This window comes from Trachypithecus francoisi, unplaced genomic scaffold (genome assembly GCF_009764315.1).
Source record: "Trachypithecus francoisi isolate TF-2019V2 unplaced genomic scaffold, Tfra_2.0 Lachesis_group10, whole genome shotgun sequence".
NCBI classification, from domain to species: domain Eukaryota; kingdom Metazoa; phylum Chordata; class Mammalia; order Primates; family Cercopithecidae; genus Trachypithecus; species Trachypithecus francoisi.
In genome coordinates, this window is record NW_022681455.1 from 116,226,200 (window position 1) to 116,249,922 (window position 23,723).

The window sequence follows — 23,723 nt, forward strand, 5'->3', positions numbered from 1 at the left end:
GGTGAATAATATTCCATTGTATGTATATACTATGTTTTGTTTATCCATTCATCTATCAATGGGCATTTGGCTTATTTCCATCTTTTGTCTATTTTGAGTAATGCGGCTGTGAACAGGGGTATGACTAGTATCTGTTTGAGACCCTGCTTTCCATTATTTTAGGTTTATGCCTAGAAATGCAATTGCTGGATCATATAGTAATTTTATGTTTAATTTTTTCTTTTTCCTTGTGAGTTGTCATCATGAAATTATATTGAATTTTTTGAGGGACTGCTGTTCTCTTTTCCAGTTATATGTGTTTTAAAATATGTTATATTTTGTAACCAGCACCCAAATTGGGATTTAGAACAGTTCCATCATGAAAAACTCCCTCTTGCTGCCCCTTTGTTGTATATTTTAGTAAGCAGAAAAGGAGCAGAGTTAAATCTTCAGAGAACAAAATGTAAAGGGAAAGAAACAGGATGTTTAAATTTAGAAGGCCCTCCTTTTTGTAGGTGGTATATGGTGGATTGTGGTACATGGCCCAGATCTGCCTTTGGCTGCTAGGAGAGCTGCCTTGCCCAAAATCCTGTCTTCTTAGGGCTGCCACCATCCAGTGATTGATATTTGCAGAGTTACAAAGTCTCTGCTCCTTGGCCCCAGCTTGGTCAATTCTGAAGGGCCTTCCTAGCTCCAGAGTTGCCCATGGTTTTGGCTGAGGCCTTGTAACTCTTTGATAAATCAGCTTCTCTCTCTGCCGACTCCTGCTTTCCTTCTCTTCCACAAAGGTTTTCCCAATATCATTCCCCAATTCTTTAAATATCAGTCTCCATCTCAGAATTTGTTTCCCAAGGAACCCAATTTATGACACATTTTTGTTAATTTGCAAAGTCTGTAAATACAAAGCAAAAAATTAATTAAACTTGAAGAGCATTTTTTATATGTCAGTTTAAGAATGTGTCATCATTTAGATAGTACATCTTTTCAGAAGCAAGCATAGAAATGAGTGAATGAGCACGTCTTAGACTTTTTTTACCCTTCTGAATCAAAAACAGATGTCTTCTGATAGGAAAAAAAAGTGCAGGCCCACTCCTGGCCCAGAGCTCACACAGCAGACAATATATTTTTGGTTTGCGTAAAAGAGGCTACTGCTAATCTGTCCTGTTCTTGTCTTTAACAGAACCACAGAATAAGAGAACTCCAGATTTGCCTGAAGAAGAGTATGTGAAGGAAGAAATCCAGGAGAATGAAGAAGCAGTCAAAAAGATGCTTGTGGAAGCCACTCGGGAGTTTGAGGAGGTTGTGGTATGTTAACTAGATTTACTCATTCTTTTTTTCCCTACCTTTATTCTTCTTGAAACTGATTATCCTATCCACCTTTTTCATCTACCTGGGGCTCAGGAAAGTGAGAGAGGAGTTCAAGGTAGAAAGGAAAAATGGAAAATGGGACTGATTTGGGCTCAGACATTTCGCCCTGAAGCTTTTGCTTCACAAAGCTTTTAGTTTTTGGCTGGACAAGTTGAGGGGGAAAGGGAGAAAAATTGGGTAGAATAGGGACAGTTATATAAACAGTATAAAGCATCCCACTTTGAGTACTTTAATGTCAATATGTTTTTCAAAAAGTTTATAGTACTTTTTTTTTTTTTTTTCTATTTTTTTGAGACGGAGTCTCGCTGTCACCCAGGCTGGAGTGCAGTGGCGCCCGCCATCTCAGCTCACTGCAGCCTCCACCTCCCAGGTTCCAACGATTCTCCTGCCTCAGCCTCCCGGGTAGCTGGGATTACAGGCATGTGCCACCATGCCCAGCTAATTATAGTAATTTTTTTTTATCAAGCAAATTTAACTTTTTATGTACTTTGACCTTTTTTGAAATGTTTTAGCTCTTCCATATTCAGTCTAGCTTCTATTACTCTGTTAGAATCCTATATTTAGTAATAGCTACAGAGAAAGACAGGAGTCATACAATAATGATAAGTTTTTTAAAGGTCCAAATTATATGTTTTTTCAGGATAAAGGGTCTTGTGAATTAACTTTTCATATTAACAAAGAAAAATGGTTAGGCTTCAGTCCAAACAAGGGAAATAATTTAAAGCTTCTGTAATTGGTGAGTGAAGGAATGCACAGAAATTGGTAGGATTTAGGGATTGTTGCTTTTTGTAGTCTGTGTTTTATTATTTGATATTTGGTTCATTTTTCATAAACTTCCAACACTCAGCTCTCAAACATGACCTACCTAGGCCTCTTCTCATATAGCATGCTTTGTAATCTGTCTAACTAGTATAGCTTGGAAGCCCTAATATATTCATACAGCAATGCTTTTTGAGTACTTATTATGTATAGGCATTGGTAGGTATTGGAGATGTGGTGATGAGCAAAACATACAATTCCTGTCCTTAGGAGCTTACAGTCTTGAGAGTGAAGTCAAATATTTAACAAATCTAATGAACATGTGTGCACATATATGTGTGTCTGTCTTTATATATACATGTATTTTTCATATTCAGTGTAGCTTCTAATATTCTATTGGAATACTGTAGTCAATTATACACACATATACACATATACTGCCCCTACCCCCACACACATGCACGTACACACACACACGTACATATACATACACATCAGACATGAATAAATGTAAGAGGGAATACAGCATATTAAGAGGAACTGAAGGAAGTCCAATGTGATTGGAATGCAGAGGGCAAGGGGGTGATAGTTGGAAGAGACCAGATATTGTAAGAATTCAAGGCTTGCTAATGAGGAGCTGGTTTTACTCATCATTCTGTCTAGGTGGATGAGAGCCCTCCTGATTTTGAAATACATATAACTATGTGTGATGATGATCCACCCACACCTGAGGAAGACTCAGAAACACAGCCTGATGAGGAGGAGGAAGAAGAAGAAGAAGAAAAAGTTTCTCAGCCAGAGGTGGGAGCTGCCATTAAGATCATTCGGCAGTTAATGGAGAAGTTTAACTTGGATCTGTCAACAGTTACGCAGGCCTTCCTAAAAAATAGTGGTGAGCTGGAGGCTACTTCCGCCTTCTTAGCATCTGGTCAGAGAGCTGATGGATACCCCATTTGGTCCCGACAAGATGACATAGATTTGCAAAAAGATGATGAGGATACCAGGGAGGCATTGGTCAAAAAATTTGGTGCTCAGAATGTAGCTCGGAGGATTGAATTTCGAAAGAAATAATTGGCAAGATAATGAGAAAAAAAAGTCATGGTAGATGAGGTGGTTAAAAAAAATTGTGACCAATGAACTTTGGAGAGTTCTTGCATTGGAACTGGCACTTACTTTTTGACCATTGCTGCTGTTGCTCTGTGAGTCCTAGATTTTGTAGCCAAGCAGAGTTGTAGAGGGGGATAAAAAGAAAAGAAATTGGATGTATTTACAGCTGTCCTTGAACAAGTATCAATGTGTTTATGAAAGGAAGATCTAAACCAGACAGGAGTTGGTCTACATAGTAGTAATCCTTTGTTGGAATGGAACCCTTGCTATATTAGTGACAAAGTGAAAGGAAATTTAGGGGGCATAGGCCATTTCAGGCAGCATAAGTAATCTCCTGTCCTTTGGCAGAAGCTCCTTTAGATTGGGATAGATTCCAAATAAAGAATCTAGAAATATGGGAAGATTTAATTATGAGGCCTTGAACACAGATTATCCCCAAACCCTTGTCATTTCCCCCAGTGAGCTCTGATTTCTAGACTGCTTTGAAAATGCTGTATTCATTTTGCTAACTTAGTATTTGGGGACCCTGCTCTTTGGCTGTTCTTTTTTTGGAGCCCTTCTCAGTCAAGTCTGCAGGATGTCTTTGTTTACCTACCCCTCAGTTTTCCTTAAAACACGCACACAACCTTAGAGAGTCTTAAGAATAATGTTACTTGGTTAATGTGTTATTTATTGAGTATAGTTTGTGCTAAGCATTGTGTTAGATTTAAAAAAATTAGTGGATTGACTCCACTTTGTTGTGTTGTTTTCATTGTTGAAAATAAATATAACTTTGTATTCGAGTCTTGTCAGTAAGTGTTTTGATTATACACAAAACTTTTTAGGTATAAAAACCACAAAGGAACTAACAGTTATTGTTAATTACAACCGATAAAGTGGTTCCATTTTAGAGTGAATAAGCCATTGGAAAGATACTAGTTCTTCTGGATGGAGCAAAGAGAAGAGCTGCATCAAGGACTGTGAGAAGTGGCAAAATGAGCTGAACTGCTGAAAGCCAAAGGGGAGAGAAACCAATCAGGGACCAGCAGGTGGGTAGCAGAAGGTGTCAAGACCTCATCCATATTTCCCGGGCACTCATCATTCTCTAGCATATGCCACTAACAGGAATCTTGCAGTAAGCACCTGCTTGAGGCTTTCTCTGCTTGAAGTGCTGTGGAGTTAATGCCCCTGTATGGGAATTCGAGGGTGCCTACCCAGCTTCCCTGCCGACCAGAGAAGTTACACAACTGCATATTTGAAAGTTATCCTTCGAGTGGGATAATGGTTTCCATGCCATCTTTTAGAGGTCCCCAGTAGTATTAAACATACTTGCCCACAGTGGGAATCTACTTATGAATGCATCCTGCATAGGCTTCCTTCTTTTGTCTCACTCCCCACTTCCCTACAGTGCATCCTGGAATCATCATTTGTACTAAATGCCTGCTCTCCTCATTTTTTTTTCTTTCAAGAAAATATTTATTGCATATTATTAGTGATTATGTTTTACAGCAAAATTAAACACATACACTTTTCACAAACACAAAATGGGAATCAAGGCATCTATCAAATTTAAATGTTGAGCTGAGTCCTGGTTTTCAGAATTCAGCAGCCACTCCTGGTTCTGCACCAGGGCCACTAGTCCATGATTTCCAATAGTTGAGGATCTTTTCAGTAATTGGAACAAAATCTTTATATGTGACAATCACTTCTACATAAAACCCTTTTGGGAGTTCATATAGTTTACTGGGTCCTTCACTTGTTGAGACATCCTTTTCTCTATTTCATCACCTGACGGCTTCGCCGTTTTCCGGCTGAAGTAAAACATTGAGCCCACCAGAGTCCAGGTGCTTACCGACATTCATCTGTACCAGTCTGTGAACTGGTTTTGATACATTGATACTCTGGCAAGGGCCTTGATGCTCCTTGTCATGGTTCTTAAAGGTTAAACACCTGAATGGTAGTAGGCTGAGGCAGAGGTACACTCAAAATCAAGAGTGTGTGGGGAAAAAAAGAAAAACAAAATCAGAAGTGTGTGGGTAAGGGTAAAGAACACTGAAAGCCTGGTGGGGATTGGGATCTGGATTTAAAAATTAAAGTGCCCATCCAGGTCATGTGTGAGTATACCTCAATGCTCTGGAAGGCAAACAAAATTTGAATTTGGCTAGCAGAAAATATTTTTATCACTTTTTAAGGGCTTAGAGTCCAGTTTCTGCTTAGTAACAGGCTGTTTGTGTTTCCTTTTGGCCTAGGCGCCCATATCCTGGGTTTGTCAATTCTCGGCCTCCATTACCTGGACATAGGATCCTGTCTAGCGGTTCACACTTGCCATTGGTTGCACTATCAGGAGTCTGCTCTAGAGAGTCCCAGGGCTGTCTGTGCTCAGTCCTCACCTTGGGCAATCAATGTTAATGTTGCAGCTTTGGCTTAGGTCCTGGCCCAGGGTCTGCAGGAATGGGGTTTGGGATTGGCGCAGAAGGCTGAGACAGTCTTGATGGTGTGGTTGTTCACTGTCGTGTCATCTGGTCCTGCAGAGCTGCAGGAAGACCCAGTCCTCAGCTTTGTGAAATGGGGGCCACCCCAATTATGCTGGGACCATTTTAAGTGGGGTATTTGAAAAGATGGCCAACATGATATTTACTGATTTCTTTTGCATTAAATGAGTAGTTTCTAATACATTAAATAGCATTTCATTTTCCTTTTTTAGAGACAGGGTAGCCCTCTGTCACCCAGGCTGGAATGCAGTGGCACTATCATAGCTCACTGCAGCCTCAAACTCCTGGGCTCAAGTGATGTCCCTGCCTTGGCCTCTCAAAGTGCTGGGATTACAGGCATGAGCTACTATGCCTGGCCAACAGTTTCATTAGTTATTGCTGTATAAAAGTGCTTTCTCTAGGATTTGCCATACACATCTGATCAGAATTAGTTTCAGATTTATATTAGCTTAAGTCCAGTGAAATATACACAGATGTTACTCCTATATGACTATTCTCTTTCCCCTGTTTTTGTGGTATATATATTACATATATTAATATTGCAAATCCAACAATATATTATTATAAGGATTATTTTAGCAGCTGTGATCATTTTTATTAGCATCTGTGATCATGTACCTTCTTCTGTTATTGTCAAAATACGTACATTAGACTTCTATGTTACAGGACCAACTTACACACTTATGCAATTTTCAAAAAATCAGTTGAGAAAAAATGCATTTACAGTGTCTTTTATAATGGCATAATTACCTTTACGTGTGCTTTCTATCCATATATATGATTATTTTGTTACATTTTTTCTTTTTCTTTTGTAAGACAGAATCTCACTCTGTTGCCTAGGCTGAAGTGCAGTGGTGCGATCTCGACTCACTGCAACCTCTTCTTCCTGGGTTCAGCCATTTGTGTGCCTCAGCCTCTGAGTAGCTGGGACCACAGATGCGTGCTACCATGCTTGGCTCATTTTTTGAATTTTTTCTACAGACCAGGTTTTGACATGTTGACCAGGCTGGTCTCGAACTCCTGATCTCATGTGATCCACCTGCCTCAGCCTCTCAAAGTGCTGGGATTACAGGTGTGAACTACCACACCCAGCTAAGCCACCCTGCCCAGCATTTGTTGGTTTTTCAATCCATACTCTGTGGAGTCAGGCTTCTCCAGGCCACCATAAAGTATATGGTCATGAGTTCAGGAACTATAAGACATGTGGATACTGCTTCTCTACAAGAAGGGACCGACAGCTCGTGGAGCCTTCCTGAAGACTTTTTTTTTTTTTTTTTTGAGACACGATCTCACTCAGTCACTCAGGCCAGAGTGTAGTGGAACGATCACAGCTCACTGCAGCCTCCACCTCCCAGGCTCAAGTGATACTTCCATCTCAGCCTCCCAGTTAAATGGGACTACAAGGCACATGCCATCGTGCCTGGCTTAATTTTTTTTTTTTTTAAAGAAATTAGGGTCTTCCGATGTTTCCCAGGCTAGTCTTGAACTCTTGGGCTCACACGATCCCCCTGAACCAGCCTCCTGAGTAGCTGGTACTATAGGAGCTCACTATCACACACAGCTGATTTTTTTTAAAGTTTTTTTTTTTTTTTTTTTTTTAAGAGATGGGGTCTCACCACGTTGCCCAGGTGCAGGGGCCATTGAAAACAATACGCTAAGAATAGATAAGGCTCAAAGACAGTATCTCTAGCTAGTTACACTTTTAATGAACTCCAGTAGTCAAGGACAGTATCTCTAGTTGAACTTTTAATGAACTCTAGTAGGCGCCAAGAAGGCAGACAAATAAAAAAGAGCTTAGAGACAAAGAACTAAGCAGAAGGTTACATCTGGGTGCAGAAAGTTTGTTTTACATTGTGTTATTGTTGCTGACGTGGGGTTTATGGAATATAAATAAAAGTGAGGCGGAGGCTCTAGGCGCGGCCGCCATGTTCTCTGTTTGTCTTTGTCTCTTGTGTCTGTTCATTCTCCACCACCCCCAGCACGGGCCCCAATACCCAGGCTCTTGTCATGAACTCTTAGGCTCAAACAACCTCACCTCGGCTGGCTTTTTTTTTTTTAATTGATTTTTATTTATTTACTTATTTTTATTTTTTATGTCGAGGCTTCTGGAGATGACTTTGCTTTGGCCTGCTGTGTGGGTGACTGTGGGCTTGACCTGTGGCTACGGTTCTGACACTTAGCAATACTTTGCAAAGCTGCATCGTTGGGTCCCTGTGGCAGGCCCTTGTAGACCCCTCAACCTAAAACTGCTGCATTTGAGTCCTGGGTTGCTCTGAAGCCCCTTCTTGCATATCTTGCCCCAGACGCAGCAGGGGTGAGTTGGCAGCTATTTGGGGAGGCATGTGCTGCAGTTGAGAGCACAACGGCTTTCCATTATTCTGAGGCAGTTGACTCTGCAGCTGTGACTGAGCCGAGGGCCACTGCTTCCCTAGATCCCAAGGACCCGAGTCCATCGGCAGCTGTTCCTGGACCATCAGTCCCTCTAAGTAATTCTGAGGCTGTTGGTGCTGCTGCGGGTGATACTGCCAATCATTCTGCTGCTGTTCTCGCAGCAGTGAGAGAATGAGCAATGACAATGGTCTTTCTTCACCTCATATGCGCCTTGAGCATAATCCAAAAGGAAGGGACTTGCATGCTGGCTTTCCCTGGTTTCAGTCCTTTCTCCTTGAAAATATGGCACAGAAGATGGAGGAGGATGAAGGCATACTGCAGAGTTGTAGCTGAGAAAATGATAGTCAGTAGAATGCCCACTTCCTGTGTCACCTCCATACTCCAAAGCACAGCGTGGTTGCTTTTCAGTGCCTGTGACCAGATGGGAGCTCTGGGAGGCCACCTGTTGACTGAGAATCTCTTCGTCTCCAAAGAGAAGCAATTGTAGCCCATCTGTTGACTGGGAATTCTCTGATTCTCCAGAGGGGAGCAGCCAACTGTACTCATCAGAGCGCTCTTGGCACAGGAAAAACTCAGCTCTGTGGCATAGTTGGGAGCTGCAGTCTGGGTTTCCTGGAGGCATAAACATGGATGGGTTTGGACTGGGAAATCGTGTTTTTTTCCAAATAACAAATATTCTGTGTCTTTCTTCAGGTGAAAGTCTGGCTCTGTTATTTTGGAACCAGGTCTAAAGGGAAAAGATAATTTTGTATTATCAAATCTACTTACCTGATGATATTCCTCTACCCATTCCTTAATGTAGGAGGCTTTTTCTTTTTAAGCCTCTTAAAAGCAGAGTCCCTGACTTGCCTTCAGACATTAAGGCATATAAAAAATAAGACAATCTGTCCTAGAACTGCACATATTATACCAGAGGTCATGCATCATGCATTTCTAGAACCATAACCTCCTTCACTGGAGACAGGGACACCATGGTTTACATGTAAACCTAGGCTGTCCAGAATCTATCTCCAACCTACTTTTGACCTATTTGCAATCTTCTCCTGCTTGCTCACTGAGACCCACTCTGTGCTACAGAAGAGGCTCCCAGCTGTCCCACCTAGATGTGGATTGTTCCTACAACCCTGCTACTTTACTCATGCTCTTCCACCAGGAAGAATTAATAACGTATTTTCTGATACCATTTCTGTTGCATATATGCACATAATTCTTACATACATTGGGTTCAAGGGTCACAAGTAAACAGTGCAATTGTTTCAAGTATTTATTGACCATATATTTGTTGTATGACCCTCTGAGGAGAAGAAACAAACCATTTTTCCTCTGCTCTCATACCACAACCATCACAGAAAGACTACTGTGAGCAAATGTGTTTCCCCGCACACAAGGCAAGCAATCAGTTGTGCAGTGCACACCAGCTGGGTATCCTCCAGTTCAATTCCAGCACTGCCTACCTGGAAATACTGTCAGATCCCACAGGTGGAGGGCTCAGTCCTGCAAGACTGCCCCTCTTTCAGATGCCAGTTGCAAGTCTGGGCTTTTACAACTTTTGGCTGACTGGCTTCGGGTTGGGGCTCCTGTGACCTCCTTTTTGGGTTTGATTAACTTGCCAGAGCAGCTCACAGAACTCAAGGAATCACATATGTTTACCAGTTTGTTACAAAGGATATAGATGCATAGGGTGAGATATGGGGGAAGGGATGCAGAGCTTTCATGCCCTCCCTAGACAAGCTACCCTCCAGGAACTTCCACATGTTCAGCTATCTGGAAGCTCCCCAAACCCACTCTTTTTTTTTTTTTTAATGGAGGCTTCATTGCATAGGCATAATTGATTGAACCATTGACTGCTGGTGATCAACTTAACCATCAGCGCCTTCCCCTCCCCAGAAGTTGGAGGGTGGGGCTGAAAGTCCCAACCCTCTAACCCTTTGGATCTTTCCAGCTCTCATCCTGAAGCTACTAGGGTCTACCAACCATCAGTCAACTCATTAGTGTATAAAAAGACATCACTTTGGAGATTCTAAGTATTTTGAGAACTGCATGCCAGGAAACAGAGCAGAAAACCAATTATATATTTAGAATAACCATGGTTATTTCATCCAATTTATCTAATGTTTATTTTTCTCTCCCCTAAAAAGAGGATAATAATATTAAAATACCCAGATTATTCAGGCTTTGAGGGAGGCAGAGATGAGAAAATGCTTTTTGTACCCAAGCTATGGTACCTCCCAAGAAGCTATGGTTTGAATAAGAGAGAAAATTTTTTTTTTTTTTTGAGACGGAGTCTTGCTCTGTTGCCCAGACTGGAGTGCAGTGGTGTAATCTTGGCTCACTGTAAGTGCTGCCTCCTGGGCTCACGCCATTCTCCTGCCTCAGCCTCCTGAGTAGCTGGGACTACAGGCTCCTGCCACCACGCCCGGCTAATGTTTTGTATTTTTAGTAGAGATGGGGTTTCACCGTGTTAGCCAGGATGGGCTCAATCTCCTGACCTCATAATCTGCCCGCCTCGGCCTCCCAAAGTGCTGGGATTACAGGCATGAGCCACTGTGCCCGGCTGGAGATAATTCTTATAGTTCAGGCAACAGGGTAAGTTACTTGTATACTCTAATAGGAACCTCTTATTTTTATATTTACATGTCCTGTGCTACTAAGTTCAGAATTGCTTTAGGCTATGAGGAGCACTAAAGCTACAAGGATCTTAGATCCATACACAGGATAATTGTTTAAAACAAAACCGTGAGTAGGCACAATGAACCAGGCACCTACAACACAGAAAATTACACATATTTTAGAAAAAGCTGAGGTGCAGGAGTGCTATGGTTTAAATGTCCCCACCAAAACTCATGTTGAAATTGTAAACCAAAAATACAATTCTAAGGCCCCCCAACCATCTGAATGGACCCCTCCTTCAGTCAAGGGCTTTCCAAAGTTAACTGAAAAACTAGTTCAGACCATGATGGCAAATGGGAGCCAGGCAGGCCTCATTATACCCTCCTTTCTTTTGGGATTACTGATAAAACACACTCTTCAAGTATGATAAGAAACATACACTCTTCAAGTCTGATAAGAAACACAGTCTATTCTCTCTGACGTCTGCCATCTGGTGGCTTCATCAGCATGACACCACTTTGGTCTCCACAATTCCTTATGGTAACCCAGACATTCCTTTCTAGTGATAAGAACTCTTTCAACCAACTACCAATAAGAAAATCTTTGAATCTGCCTATGACTTGGAAGCCCCTGCTTCCAGTTGTCCTGCCTTTCCAGACCCAACTGACTTATATCTTACATGTATCAACTGATGACTTATGTCTCCCTAAAATGTATAAAACCAAGTTGTGGCCTGACCACCTTGGGCACGTGTCGTCAGGACCTCCTGAAGCTGTGTCACAGGCACATTCTTAACCTTGACAAAACTTTCTACATTGATTAAGATCTGTCTCAGATACTTTTGTTTTATAAAACTTAATCTTCAGCCAGGTGCGGTGACTCACGTCTGTAATCCCAGCACTTTCGGAGGCCGAGGTGGACAGATCACTTGAGGTCAGGAGTTCGAGACCAGCCTGACCAACATGGAGAAACCCTGTCTCTACTATTTGTAAAAATACAAAAATAGGCAGGCATAGTGGCACATGCCTGCAATCCCAGCTACTCAGCAGGCTGAGGCAGGAGAATCGCTTGAACCGGGGAGGCAGAGGTTGTGGTGAGCCGAGATTGTGCCATTGCATTCCAGCCTGGGCAACAAGAGCAAAACTCCATCTCAAAACAAAAACAAAAAAACAAAACCTCAATCTTCAATGTGATAGCACTGAGAGGTGAGGCCTTAAGAGGTGATTGGATCACAAGGACTTTGCTCTCATGAATGGATTAACACATTCATGGTTTAATAGATTAATGGCTTATCATGGGAGTGGTACTGGTGGCTTTACAAGAGTAAGTAAGACCCCTGAGCTAGTACCCTCAGCCACCTTGCCATGTGATACTGTGTACCACCTTGTGGTCCCCACCAGCAAGAAAACTCTCACTGGATGTGGCCCCTTGACCTTAGACTTCTCAGCCTCTATAACTATAAGAAATAAATGTTTTCTTTATATTCACTCAATTTTAGATACTCTGTTCTAAGCAACAGAAAATGGACTAGGAGAGTCACGAATTTGTCAGTTATAGAGCCAGTGGGAGGCAGTGCTCATGAGAGTCTAACCAAGAAAAGCAAGTGTCTACTTTCATCTATCACAGTGCCTTCTATGCTCCTGTCCTAGTCATGATTGCCTCCTAATTACAATAGAGGCACTTTCTATAAACACAGGCAGCTCAAAGCAATGCAATGCAATTTAAATTGCCACTTTCCGTGAACTCCCTTTCATAAGCCTGTCCTTTGATGGGCATTGAAAATGATTAATAAGCAATACCAAAATTGAGAAACTCAATGGTCGGAAATTCAGAAATGTAAAAAAAAAAAAAAAAAAAGGTAATACTATAAGAATGTGTATTTACAGAAAGGACTGTGCCACTGCCAGAGCTTCAGCTGCCTGGCGTTTAAAGTTTTAACTCAGTTGAAGAATCGAGAGATCATGGCGGACAAGAGGCAGGACTAGATTGCAGCTCCCACACAGACAGAGCAATGTGTGGAGACTCACATGGTGAACTTTTGCTCCAGAACTACTGCAGGAATAAACCAGGAAAGCTGAGAGAACCCTCTCAAGGAAGTAGATTGCTCCTGAAGGGCCCGGGAGACACCCCAAATACTGTGATGCTCTCTTCAAAATGGGACCTCCTGGCAGGAGGCCAACAAGCACAAAAATAGTACATTAAACAACCAAAACTAAGGACCCTCACAGGGTCCATTTCACCCCCAGCCACCTCCACCAGAGCAGGTGCTGGTATCCACAGCTGAGAGACCTGCAGATGGTTCACATCATGGGACTGTGCAGACAACCTCCAGCACCAGCCCGGAGCCCAGCAGACCTGCTGGGTGGCTAGATCCAGAAAACAGATAACAACAACTACAGCTCGGCTCACAGGAAGCCATATCCCTGGGAAAAGAAAAAGAGTACTACATCAAGGGAACACCCTGTGGGACAAAAGAATCTGAACAGCAGCCTTGAGCCCTAGCAGTTCCCTCTGAGATAGCCTACCCAAGTGAGAAGGAATCAGAAAAATAATTCTGGTAATATTAAGGGAGGAGATCACCCCTCATATTGTTTTATGCCCAATTTCTGCTTCAAAGAAAAAATAAGTAAAAACTAAAAGGCAGAAATGAAATCCACAAGCAGACAGCCCGGTGTCACACCCTGGGCCTGGTAGTTAAAGATGGACCCCTGACCTAATCGGTTATGTTATCTACAGATTACAGACATTGTTTAGAAAAGCACTGTGAAAATCTCTGTCCTGTTCTGTTCTGTTCTAATTACCGGTGCTTGCAGCCCCCAGTCATGTACCCCCTGCTTGCTCAATCTATCATGACCCTCTCATGTGGACCCCCTTAGAGTTGTGAGCCCTTAAAAGGGACAGGAATTGCTCACTCGGGGAGCTCAGTTGTTGGAGACGTGAGTCTTGCCGAATCTCACAGCTGAATAAACCCCTTCCTTCTTTAACTTGGTGTCTGAGGGATTTTGCCTTTGGCTTGTCCTGCTACAATGTGACAAAGCAAGGTTCTTTAACACCCCCCCCAAAAAATCACACTACCTCACCAGCAATGGAGTCAAACCAAAAAGAAATCCATGATTTACCTGAAAAAGAATTCACAAGGTCAGTTATTAAGCTAGTCAAGGAGGCATCAGAAAAGGTGAAGTACAATTTAAGGAGATGAAAAAATGAATAAAAGGAATAAGGGGAGAAATCTTCAGTGAGATATACAGCATAAATAAAAAACAATAAAAACTTCAGGAAATAACAGATGTACTTAGAGCAATGCAAAATTCTCTGGAAAGCCTCAGTAATAGAATCAAACAAGCAGAAGAAAGAACTTCAGTGCTTCAAGACAAGATTTTTGAATTAATCTCAGCCAACAAAGACAAATAAAAAAGAATAAGAAAAAATGAACAAAGCCTCCAAGAAGTTTGGGATTATGTTAAATGACCAAACCTAAGAATAATTGGCATTCCTGAGGAAGAAGAGAAATCTAAAAGTTTGAAAGACATATTTGGGGGAATAATCAAGGAAAACTTCCCTGGACTTGCTAGAGACCTAGACATCCACATAGAAGAAACTCAAAGAACATCTGGGAAATTCATCCCAAAAAATAATCGCCTAGGCACATTGTCATCAGGTTCATCTAAAGTTACGATGAGGAAAGAATCTTAAGAGCTGTAAGACAAAAGCACCAGAAAACCTCTAAAGGAAAACCTATCAGATTAACAGCAGATTTCTCACCAGAAACTCTACAAGCTAGAATAGATTGGGGCCCTATCTTCAGCCTCCTTAAACAAAACAATTATCAGCAAGCTGGCCCAAACCACCGTCACCTCCACTAACTACAGCAGCATCAACTCATCCACTGCTTCCAAATTTGCCTCACTGCAGTCTGGTTTTCACAATACATACCCACTGTATTTCACATATATACATACATAACAATACTATTTTCCTATGTGATGAAATGCTATATACTGCTTACTTCTTTATATTTTTCTTTGAGACAGAGTCTCGCTCTGTCACCCAGGCTGGAGTGCAGTGAAAAATACCTGATGTGCTAAGGCAGGAGAATCGCTTGAACCCAGGTGATTCAAGTGAGCCAAGATTCCACCACTGCACCCCTGCCTGGGCTACAGAGTGAGACTCCATCTCAAAAAAAAAAAAATTACCTTGATTGGCATTGGTTTACAATTTCAAAATAATTTTGCACGTATTGTAGGACAGAGCAACTGAATATAAATTGAACCAGGGCATTCATTGTAAGAGAAGGGGCCACAAATGTACAGTAGGAAAGTTGAGAAAGAATCTTGTGTATACCGGGTGGAGTGGCTCACACCTGTAATCCTGCATTTATGATTTTTTGTTTTGTTTTTGAGATAGAGTCTCTCTCTGTCCACCCAAGCTGTAGTGCAATGGTGCAATCATGGGTCATTGCAGCCTTGACCTGCTGGGCTCAAGCGATCTTCCCAGCTCAGCCTCCTGAGGTCAGGAGTTCGAGACCAGCCAGAGCAACATGGCGAAACCCTGTCTCTACTAAAACTACAAAAATTAGCTGGATGTAGTGGTGGGCGCCTGTAATCCCAGCTACTTGGGAGGTTGAGGCAGGAGAATTGCTTGAACCTGGGAGATGGAGGTTGCAGTGAGCTGAGATTGCGCCATTGCACTCTGGCTTGGGTGACAAGAGCAAAACTCCGTCTCCAAAAAAAAAAAAGTAAAAAGAAAAGTACATACAAAACACAGAATGAGCCCTTACACGTGACCTTCTCACTCCATCCAGGAGTCATCAATAACAATAAACCTAAGCCTAACCCAGGATGCTTCAAAGAGTGACAAAGCCTCTTCCATACTTTAGATATGAAAGTTCTCACAATATTTCTGAACAAAAGCACAGAATAAAAAACTGCCACATTTGGGAGCTAGGAAAAAAACAATACCTGGGACATTTTTGTTTTTTAAGAGACAAGGCCTCATTCTGTCATCCAGGCTGGAGTGCAGTGGCATGATCATAGCCTACGGCAGCCTCCAACTCTTGGGCTCAGATGATCCTTCCTGCCTCAGGCTCCCAAGTAGCTGGAACCATAGGCGTGCACCACACCTGGCCAATTTTTATTTTTTTCGTAGAAATAGGGTCTTGCTATGTTGCCTAGGCTTGTCTCAAACTTCTGGACTCAAGCTATCCTCCCACCTCTGCCTCCCAAAGTGTTGGAATTACAGGCATGAGCCACCGAATCCAGCCTCAATTGCTCTGCTTTAATAATTATTAATACACAGCCAGTCTTTGTCTGATCTAGAATCCATCCATTTGAACTTCCCCCCAAGAATTTTTACCTTTTAATAAAATTTGATCTGTAGGTATTTTTGTCTGCCTAAAAACTAAAGAATTTTATAAACAAGAACCATAATTGGGTTTAATTTTTAAATGCCTAGTCCTATCTGAAAGCTGCAGTGTCCAATTGTACCCTGAGTGAATAACACCAGTCAAACTGACTGCCCGCAATCTTCACTATTATAACGTAAAAGATGAAGCCCTACAAAACCCCAATTTTCATGGAAACAGTCTTCTCACAACAAAGCACATTGAGTTCTCTACCAAAGGCACTCATCTTGGGAAGACATGTAGAATCTCTAGTCCAGGGTCTTTCCAACTGAAAAAATAATGAACTGTAAAGCTGAATTACTTTAAATATACTGAGGTGCCCACCCTAATCACACATCCATCCTAGTCATGCTTTTTTGATTTATTTACAGAACCCACCTTTTCAAATCCTGTCTTCTATTCATTGAGATTAGTTTTCTTCTTTAATTCTTCAATACCATATTTTCATCCTCATTTTACAGGTAAGAACCTTTGGTGTAGAATTGTTCAGAGCCCAGGGTCAGGTCTCCGACCCTGGCAGTCTGACAGCTGATTCCATGCCTTTCACCACACACTTATTCTATATAACAGTGATTCTGTACACTCTTGTGAGAACTAAAAATAAAATTCCAAGCCCCCCAAACAACTCAATGAACCGCCCCCCCACCCACCTTAGCCAAAGGGACCTCAGAGAAACCTTAAAAACTGAGTTCTGGCCAGGCTTGGTGCTCAGGCCTGTAATCCCAGCACTGTGGGAGTCCTAGGTGGGCAGTCACCTGAGGTCAGGAGTTGGAGACCACCCTGGCCAACATGGCAAAATCCCGTCTCCACAAAAAGTTCAAAAATTAGTCGGACATGATGGTGGATGCCTGTAATCCCAGTTACTCGGGAGGCTGAGGCAGGAGAATCGCTTCAGCCTGGGAGGCGGAGGTTGAAGTGTGCTGAGATCGCACCACTGCACTCCAGCCTGGGTGACAGAGCAAGACTCTGTCTCAAAAAAAAAAAAAAAAAAAATCTGATTGTTTTTGCTTACCTCTAGTAATCTAGAGAGCTATAAAAGATTTAAGGTTTCTGGCCAAAATAATTAAAAGACTTATTTTGAAAGTTCTGAGCAGAAATAGTAACATTTGTTGTTTGAAAAGGTAGGTGAGAATAAAAATATTTTAAATAGTGTTTATTTCCAAGGTAATTCAATTCAATCAATAATTTGAATTGGTTTCAGGTCTTTTCCTTCAGGTAATGAGAAAACACTGTATTACGGGTACACATTGGTACACATTTTTAATGTTCAGAAATGATTGGCCTCGTCCATAAGGAAATTACATTGATTGGGATTTCTCTCAAACTAATTTAGTTGTGTTGACAATTATTAAAATTAAGTGACATTCATTTAGATTAAGTAGTAATTTAAAAATGTGAGGCTTTCTAGTGATTTTTTTTTGTTAAATTGAGACAGAGTCTCATTCTGTTGCCCAGGCTGGAGTACAGTGTCTCAATCTTGGCTCATTGCAACCTCTGCCTCCTGGGTTCAAGTAATTCTCATGCTTCAGCCTCCCAAGTAGCTGGAAATACAGGCACTTGCCACCACACCCGGCTAATTTTTGTGTTTTTAGTAGAGATGGGGTTTCACCATGTTGGCCAGGCTGGTCTCAAACTTCTGACCTCAAGTGATCCACCTGCCTTGGCTTCCCAAAGTTCTGGGATTACAGATGTGAGCCACCACCCCCAGCCATTTTCTAGTTATTTTTAATCCTAAGCCATTTATCTATCACTGATGGGCCTTCACGTATGTACTTGAAAACAAAATATATACAAATGTTGCACTGGTTTGAAGATTTTAGTAATGAAAGCTACCTCATCGGTTGTCAGTATGTTATCTAGAAAACAATCTTAGTAATACGTGATGATGCTTTTTCAAAATAGCTGAAAAGAAATTATTCTGTGCCTGCTTTTACTTTGTCCTTGTTTTGTCCTATAATATTTAAGTGAAGGGAGATTATTTAGCCTCATATTGAATTTCCAAAACTGATATTTGCGTTTGCCATTTTTTTATGATGGAGAGAAAAGTTAGTTATCTTACTTTGATAAGTTTGACATAGGACCTATCACTTTTTGAAGCTTTTGGTGACAGTTCTGTCACTAGAATGCTAGCAATTAGATATATGCAATGAATAGCTTAATTACTTTAATAAAATGTCTTGAAGTGCTGCAGACAGTAACTCTTGGACACCAAATCACAGTATTTTAATTTGTGACATGTTAGAGAGAATGATAATACTTTCTGTGGTATAAATATCCCATTACCTAATCCTAGTTTTGTTAACTTTCAGGGCTTTGACTCCTGAGTCTGAAAAAGCCACCACCCCCTGCTAAATCTTAAGTGTTAACACCAGTTGGAGTCTCATCTTCAGACTTGGTAGAAGATGACAATCAAAATGAACTGTTTTCATGAGACACGGGTCCAGGAATAAAAACCACTCAATCCCTCTAGGCCCAGGGACTATCAAAGAAGAGGTGGTGGCCTGAGACTGTAAGGGCTGATTTTGAGGGATAAGATTAGTTCAGTTTTTCTTTTTATTTGTTTCCTTTGAGACAAGGTCTCCCTCTGTCACCCAGGCTGGAGTGCAGTGGCGCCATCATGGCTCACCACAACCTCTGCTTCCCAGGCTCAAGTGGTCGTCTCACCTCCACATCCTGAATAGCTGAGACCACAGACGCATACCACCACGCCTGCCTTGGCCTCCCAGGGTGCTGGGATTACAGGTGTGAGCCACCACTCTGGGCCTGGAGTTTCTCTATAAATCAAACATTAATCTCAAAAGCACACTGAAGCATGGCCAGCATCTGGTCCCCTGTGTTGGGAAAACAGAGTTTTCTTGGAACACAAATCTACTCTTTAATTAAAAAATATAAAAGTTTATAAAACATTGATGGAAATCTTACCTTACGGTGGAACTGATTAAAATTTTAATAGTTAAAATTAATCACAAAATTAATTCAATTTTAATTTAATTAAAATTAGTTTCCAGAAGTCCAAGAGAGACATATGAGGCTTATTAGACTTATTTGTTATGTGAGAGTTATGTAGGAAGCATTGTCAAATCTGAGGTGGTGTTTAGCTTCCTTTGGGTTGTATTTATATAGATGTGTTGTTAATGTGTGTTCCAGGAGCCTATGAGATTTTAAAAATTCTCATATGTCTTAATATATATTGTCAGTAGTAATTATGATTATTATAATTGTCGTATGCCACAGAAATAAGCAAATTTCCTTGTTGACTCTTAATGGCTTCTTAAGGGTGGGAGAGGTTACAAAGAACCTTCTTAAGGGTGGGGGAGATTACAAAGTACATTGATCAGTTAGGGTGGGGCAGAAACAAATCACAATGGTGGAATATTATCCGTTAAGGCTATTTTCACTTCTTTTGTGGATCTTCAGTTCTTTCAGGCCATCTGGATGTATACGTGCAGGTCACAGGGGATATGATGGCTTAGCTTGGGCTCAGAGACCTGACATTTACTGCTTTCTTTTGCATTAAATGAATAGTTCCTAATATAGTATTATTTTTCTTTTTTAGAGACAAGGCCTGGCTCTCTCACTGGAGCCTCAAACTCCTGGGCTCAAGTGATCCCCCTGCCTTGGCCTCTGAAAGTGCTGGGATTATAGGCATTAGCCACTATGTCTGGTCAACATTTTCTTTTTCTTTTCTTTTTTTTTCTTTTTTCAAGATGAAATCTGGCCCTGTGGCTCAGGCTGGAGTGCAGTGGCTCAGTCTCTGCCCACTGCAATCCCCATCTTCCAGGTTCAAGCGACTTTCCAGCCTTAGCCTCCTGAGTAGCTGGGATTACAAACTTGTGCCGTCACACCCGGCTAATTTTTGTATTTTTAATAGATACGGGGGTTTCACCATGATAGCCAGGCTGGTCTCGAACTCCTGGCCTCAGATGATACATCCGCTTTGGCCTCCCAAAGTGTTGGGATTACAGGCATGAGCCACTGCGCCCAGCCTGGTCAACATTTTTATTAATGATTTTTTGCTGTATAGTTTGAGTGTTTAAAAGTGCTTTTGGGCCGGGCGCGGTGGCTCAAGCCTGTAATCCCAGCACTTTGGGAGGCCGAGACAGGCGGATCACGTGGTCAGGAGTTCGAGACCATCCTGGCTAACATGGTGAAACCCCGTCTCTACTAAAAAAATACAAAAAAAGCTAGCCGGGCGAGGTGGCGGGCGCCTGTAGTCCCAGCTATTTGGGAGGCTGAGGCAGGAGAATGGCTTAAACCCAGGAGGCGGAGCTTGCAGTGAGCTGAGATCTGGCCACTGCACTCCAGCCTGGGCGACAGAGCGAGACTCCGTCTCAAAAAAAAAAAAAAAAAAAAAAAAGTGCTTTTGGCCAGGCCAAGATATAGGGATTAAAGGCCTGAGCCACTGTGCCCAGCCTTTTGCAGAATTATAATAAGAATAATCTAATATGGCAGACTTCATCTTACTTCTAACCTGACAGTGCCCCACCTTTTTATCTTATTCTAACATAGAGTTCTCATAGATAACTATGAGAAATATTTAGTTTATAATTAAACATGAGGCAAGAAAAACTGAGTCCTTCCACTCCTTGCCCCACCAATTCGGAGGTTAAAGCAACAGTCATAAGACAAGGTTAAAATTATGGCCGGGACTTAAACTTTTCTAAAAAATAGGCATAGTTAACCAATGACCTGCCATCGATCAGGGTGTTTTTCTATAGGTTGTTGAGTACTCCAGAGTCACTAGCCAGGGGTTACAAAATTTATAACTTCCCCAGCTACCCCTATAAATAACATCGTGAATGTAAAAGTCAAAGAATGAGTGTGTGAGATATTTTTCAGATTTGGCACTTTAGTAGATCAAAAGCCCCTCCTGGTCCGTGAGGCCCCTCCCACAAACTAACTCAGCTGCATGAAGACAGTTTTACATACCCCTGTGATTTCATAAATTGTTTCTCAGCACCCTGCTTGCCAAAATAGCCTAAAAAAGTCCTAGCCTCCGAATTATCAGAGAGATGGGTTTGAGAAGTTTCTCCTTATTCTCACCTGGCTGGCCCTGTGATGATTAACCTCTTTCTTTCTTTCTTTCTTTCTTTTTTTTTTTTTTTTTGAGGCAGAGTCTCACTCTGTCGCCCAGGCTGGAGTGCAGTGGCGCGATCTCGGCTCGCTGCAAGCTCCGCCTCCCGGATTCGCGCCATTCTCCTGCCTCAGTCTCCGGAGTAGCTGGGACTACAGGTGCCCGCCACTGCGCCTGGCTAATTTTTTGTATTTTTAGTAGAGACGGGGTTTCACTGTGTTAGCCAGGATGGTCTCGATCTCCTGACCTCGTGATCCGCCCGTCTCGGCCTCCCAAAGTGCTGGGATTACAGGCGTGAGCCACCGCGCCTGGACTGATTAACCTCTTTCTTTGCTGTAATACCTGTTGTTCTAAGGGCATCTGGCTTTCTGAGCAGCAGAGAAGATAAACCCAACTGGCTATTACAATTTTACCTTAATTACCTTTTTGAAGGCCCTCACATTTGAAGGTACTAGGGGTTTGGACTTCAACATATGAATCATATGAATGGGAGGGTTGGGCAGAATTCAGGCCATAATAGCCCTCCAAGGGTTAAATCTTGATTTTGACCCCTGAGGTTGAGTCCCCATTTCTGTCACCTGAGGCTTCAGTGCCCACGTGACCAGGACTGGACCATGCCTTGCTGGATCCGAGACCTCATCCTTGAGGCTTCCCCACCCTGGGTTTTTAGGCACTGGAAGTCTGAGGAGGACACAAGTGAAAGTGGCTTGTTGGGGGCCCTGGGCCTTCCTGTGAGCAGTTGTCTTTGTGGAGGAAAATGGGATCTTGCTGCATGCAAGCCTGCGATGCGACCCGCTCTTAACTAAGTCCTTGCTTAGCCTGAGTCCCAGGGCCTCGGGAATCCTTTGTGCAGTGACAGGGCCTTCCTGAAACGTGTGGACGTCTTTTCACAGAGGCCCTCAGTGGCTAGGGGATGTGGGTAGCCACTGGCGGGAGCCAGGACACCTGAGCCGTCTGGGAGAGGCCCAGGACCCTACCAGACAGGCCCCCTGGCCCTCAGCAGCCCCCACTGCCCCAGAAAGTCATGCTGACAAAGAGCATTGAGGTCTTTCCTGCAGACACTGGTTGTTTGAGAGGACAAATGTCTGGCAAACAAATCAAGAACAGACATAGAAAGTCCAAATATGAAACATTACAAACAGTACACTGCTACATATGCCCTAGGAATGAAAAAGTTAAGAGGATGTTGGGGTGATTTTATAATAAATTTGAAGATTGGCCGGGCGTGGTGTCTCGAGCCTGTAATCCCAGCCCTTTGGGAGGCCGAGACGGGCGGATCACGAGGTCAGGAGATCGAGACCATCCTGGCTAACACGGTGAAACCCCGTCTCTACTAAAAAATACAAAAAACTAGCCGGGCGAGGTGGCGGGCGCCTGTAGTCCCAGCTACTCGGGAGGCTGAGGCAGGAGAATGGTGTAAACCCGGGAGGTGGAGCTTGCAGTGAGCTGAGATCAGGCCACTGCACTCCAGCCTGGGCAACAGAGCGAGACTCCGTCTCAAAAAAAAAAAAAAAAAAAAAAAAAAAATAATAATAAATTTGAAGATTTCGATGAAATGGATATATTCTTAGAAAAATTCAACTTCTCGGCCGGGTGCGGTGGCTCAAGCCTGTAATCCCAGCACTTTGGGAGGCCGAGAAGGGCGGATCACGAGGTCAGGAGATCGAGACCATCCTGGCTAACACGGTGAAACCCCGTCTCTACTGAAAAATACAAAAAACTAGCCGGGCGAGGTGGCGGGCGCCTGTATTCCCAGCTACTCCGGAGGCTGAGGCAGGAGAATGGCGTAAACCCGGGAGGCAGAGCTTGCAGTGAGCTGAGATCAGGCCACTGCACTCCAGCCCGGGCGAGAGCGAGACTCCGTCTCAAAAAAAAAAAAAAAAAAAAGAAAAAAGAAAAATTCAACTTCTCGGCTGGGTGCAGTGGCTCACACCTGTAATCCCACGACTTTGGGAGGCCAAGGTGGGTTGATCACGAAGACAGGAGATTGAGACCATCCTGGCTAACATGGTGAAACCCCATCTCTACTAAAAATACAAAAAAAATCAGCTGGGTGTGGCGGGGGGGGGTGCCTGTAGTCCCAGCTACTCGGGAGGCTGAGACAGGAGAATGGCATGAACCCAGGAGGTGGAGCTTGCAGTGAGCGGAGATTGAGCCACTGCATTCCAGCCTGGGTGACAGAGCAAGACTCCTTCCAGAAAAAAAGAAAAAAGAAAAATTCAACTTCTCGGCTGGGTGCAGTGGCTCACACCTGTAATCCCACGACTTTGGGAGGCCAAGGTGGGTTGATCACGAAGACAGGAGATTGAGACCATCCTGGCTAACATGGTGAAACCCCATCTCTACTAAAAATACAAAAAAAATCAGCTGGGTGTGGCGGGGGGGGGTGCCTGTAGTCCCAGCTACTCGGGAGGCTGAGACAGGAGAATGGCATGAACCCAGGAGGTGGAGCTTGCAGTGAGCGGAGATTGAGCCACTGCATTCCAGCCTGGGTGACAGAGCAAGACTCCTTCCAGAAAAAAAGAAAAAAGAAAAATTCAACGTCCCCAAAACTGATCTAAAG

At 42.8% G+C, this 23,723-nt stretch overlaps 1 protein-coding gene and 2 pseudogenes across 2 annotated transcripts in view; 1 reads left to right on the forward strand and 2 right to left on the reverse strand.

Annotated features, from left to right (window-relative positions):
* TERF2IP (TERF2 interacting protein) overlaps positions 1–3,995 on the forward strand; it is a 9,690-nt gene extending 5,695 nt beyond the window's left edge. The window contains exons 2-3 of the mRNA XM_033219070.1: positions 1,160–1,284; positions 2,770–3,995. Of these exons, the coding sequence (XP_033074961.1) occupies positions 1,160–1,284; positions 2,770–3,177 (533 nt within the window). The 3' untranslated portion in view covers positions 3,178–3,995. The remainder of the gene's footprint in view (positions 1–1,159; positions 1,285–2,769) is intronic.
* Positions 3,996–4,655: 660 nt separating this feature from the next.
* LOC117088073 lies at positions 4,656–5,086 on the reverse strand (annotated as a pseudogene). Its single transcript, XR_004438987.1, has one exon. The product of XR_004438987.1 is annotated as a small integral membrane protein 26-like (transcript).
* Positions 5,087–7,924: 2,838 nt separating this feature from the next.
* Positions 7,925–9,048, reverse strand: LOC117088619 (annotated as a pseudogene).
* Between the last annotated feature and the right edge of the window lie 14,675 nt (positions 9,049–23,723).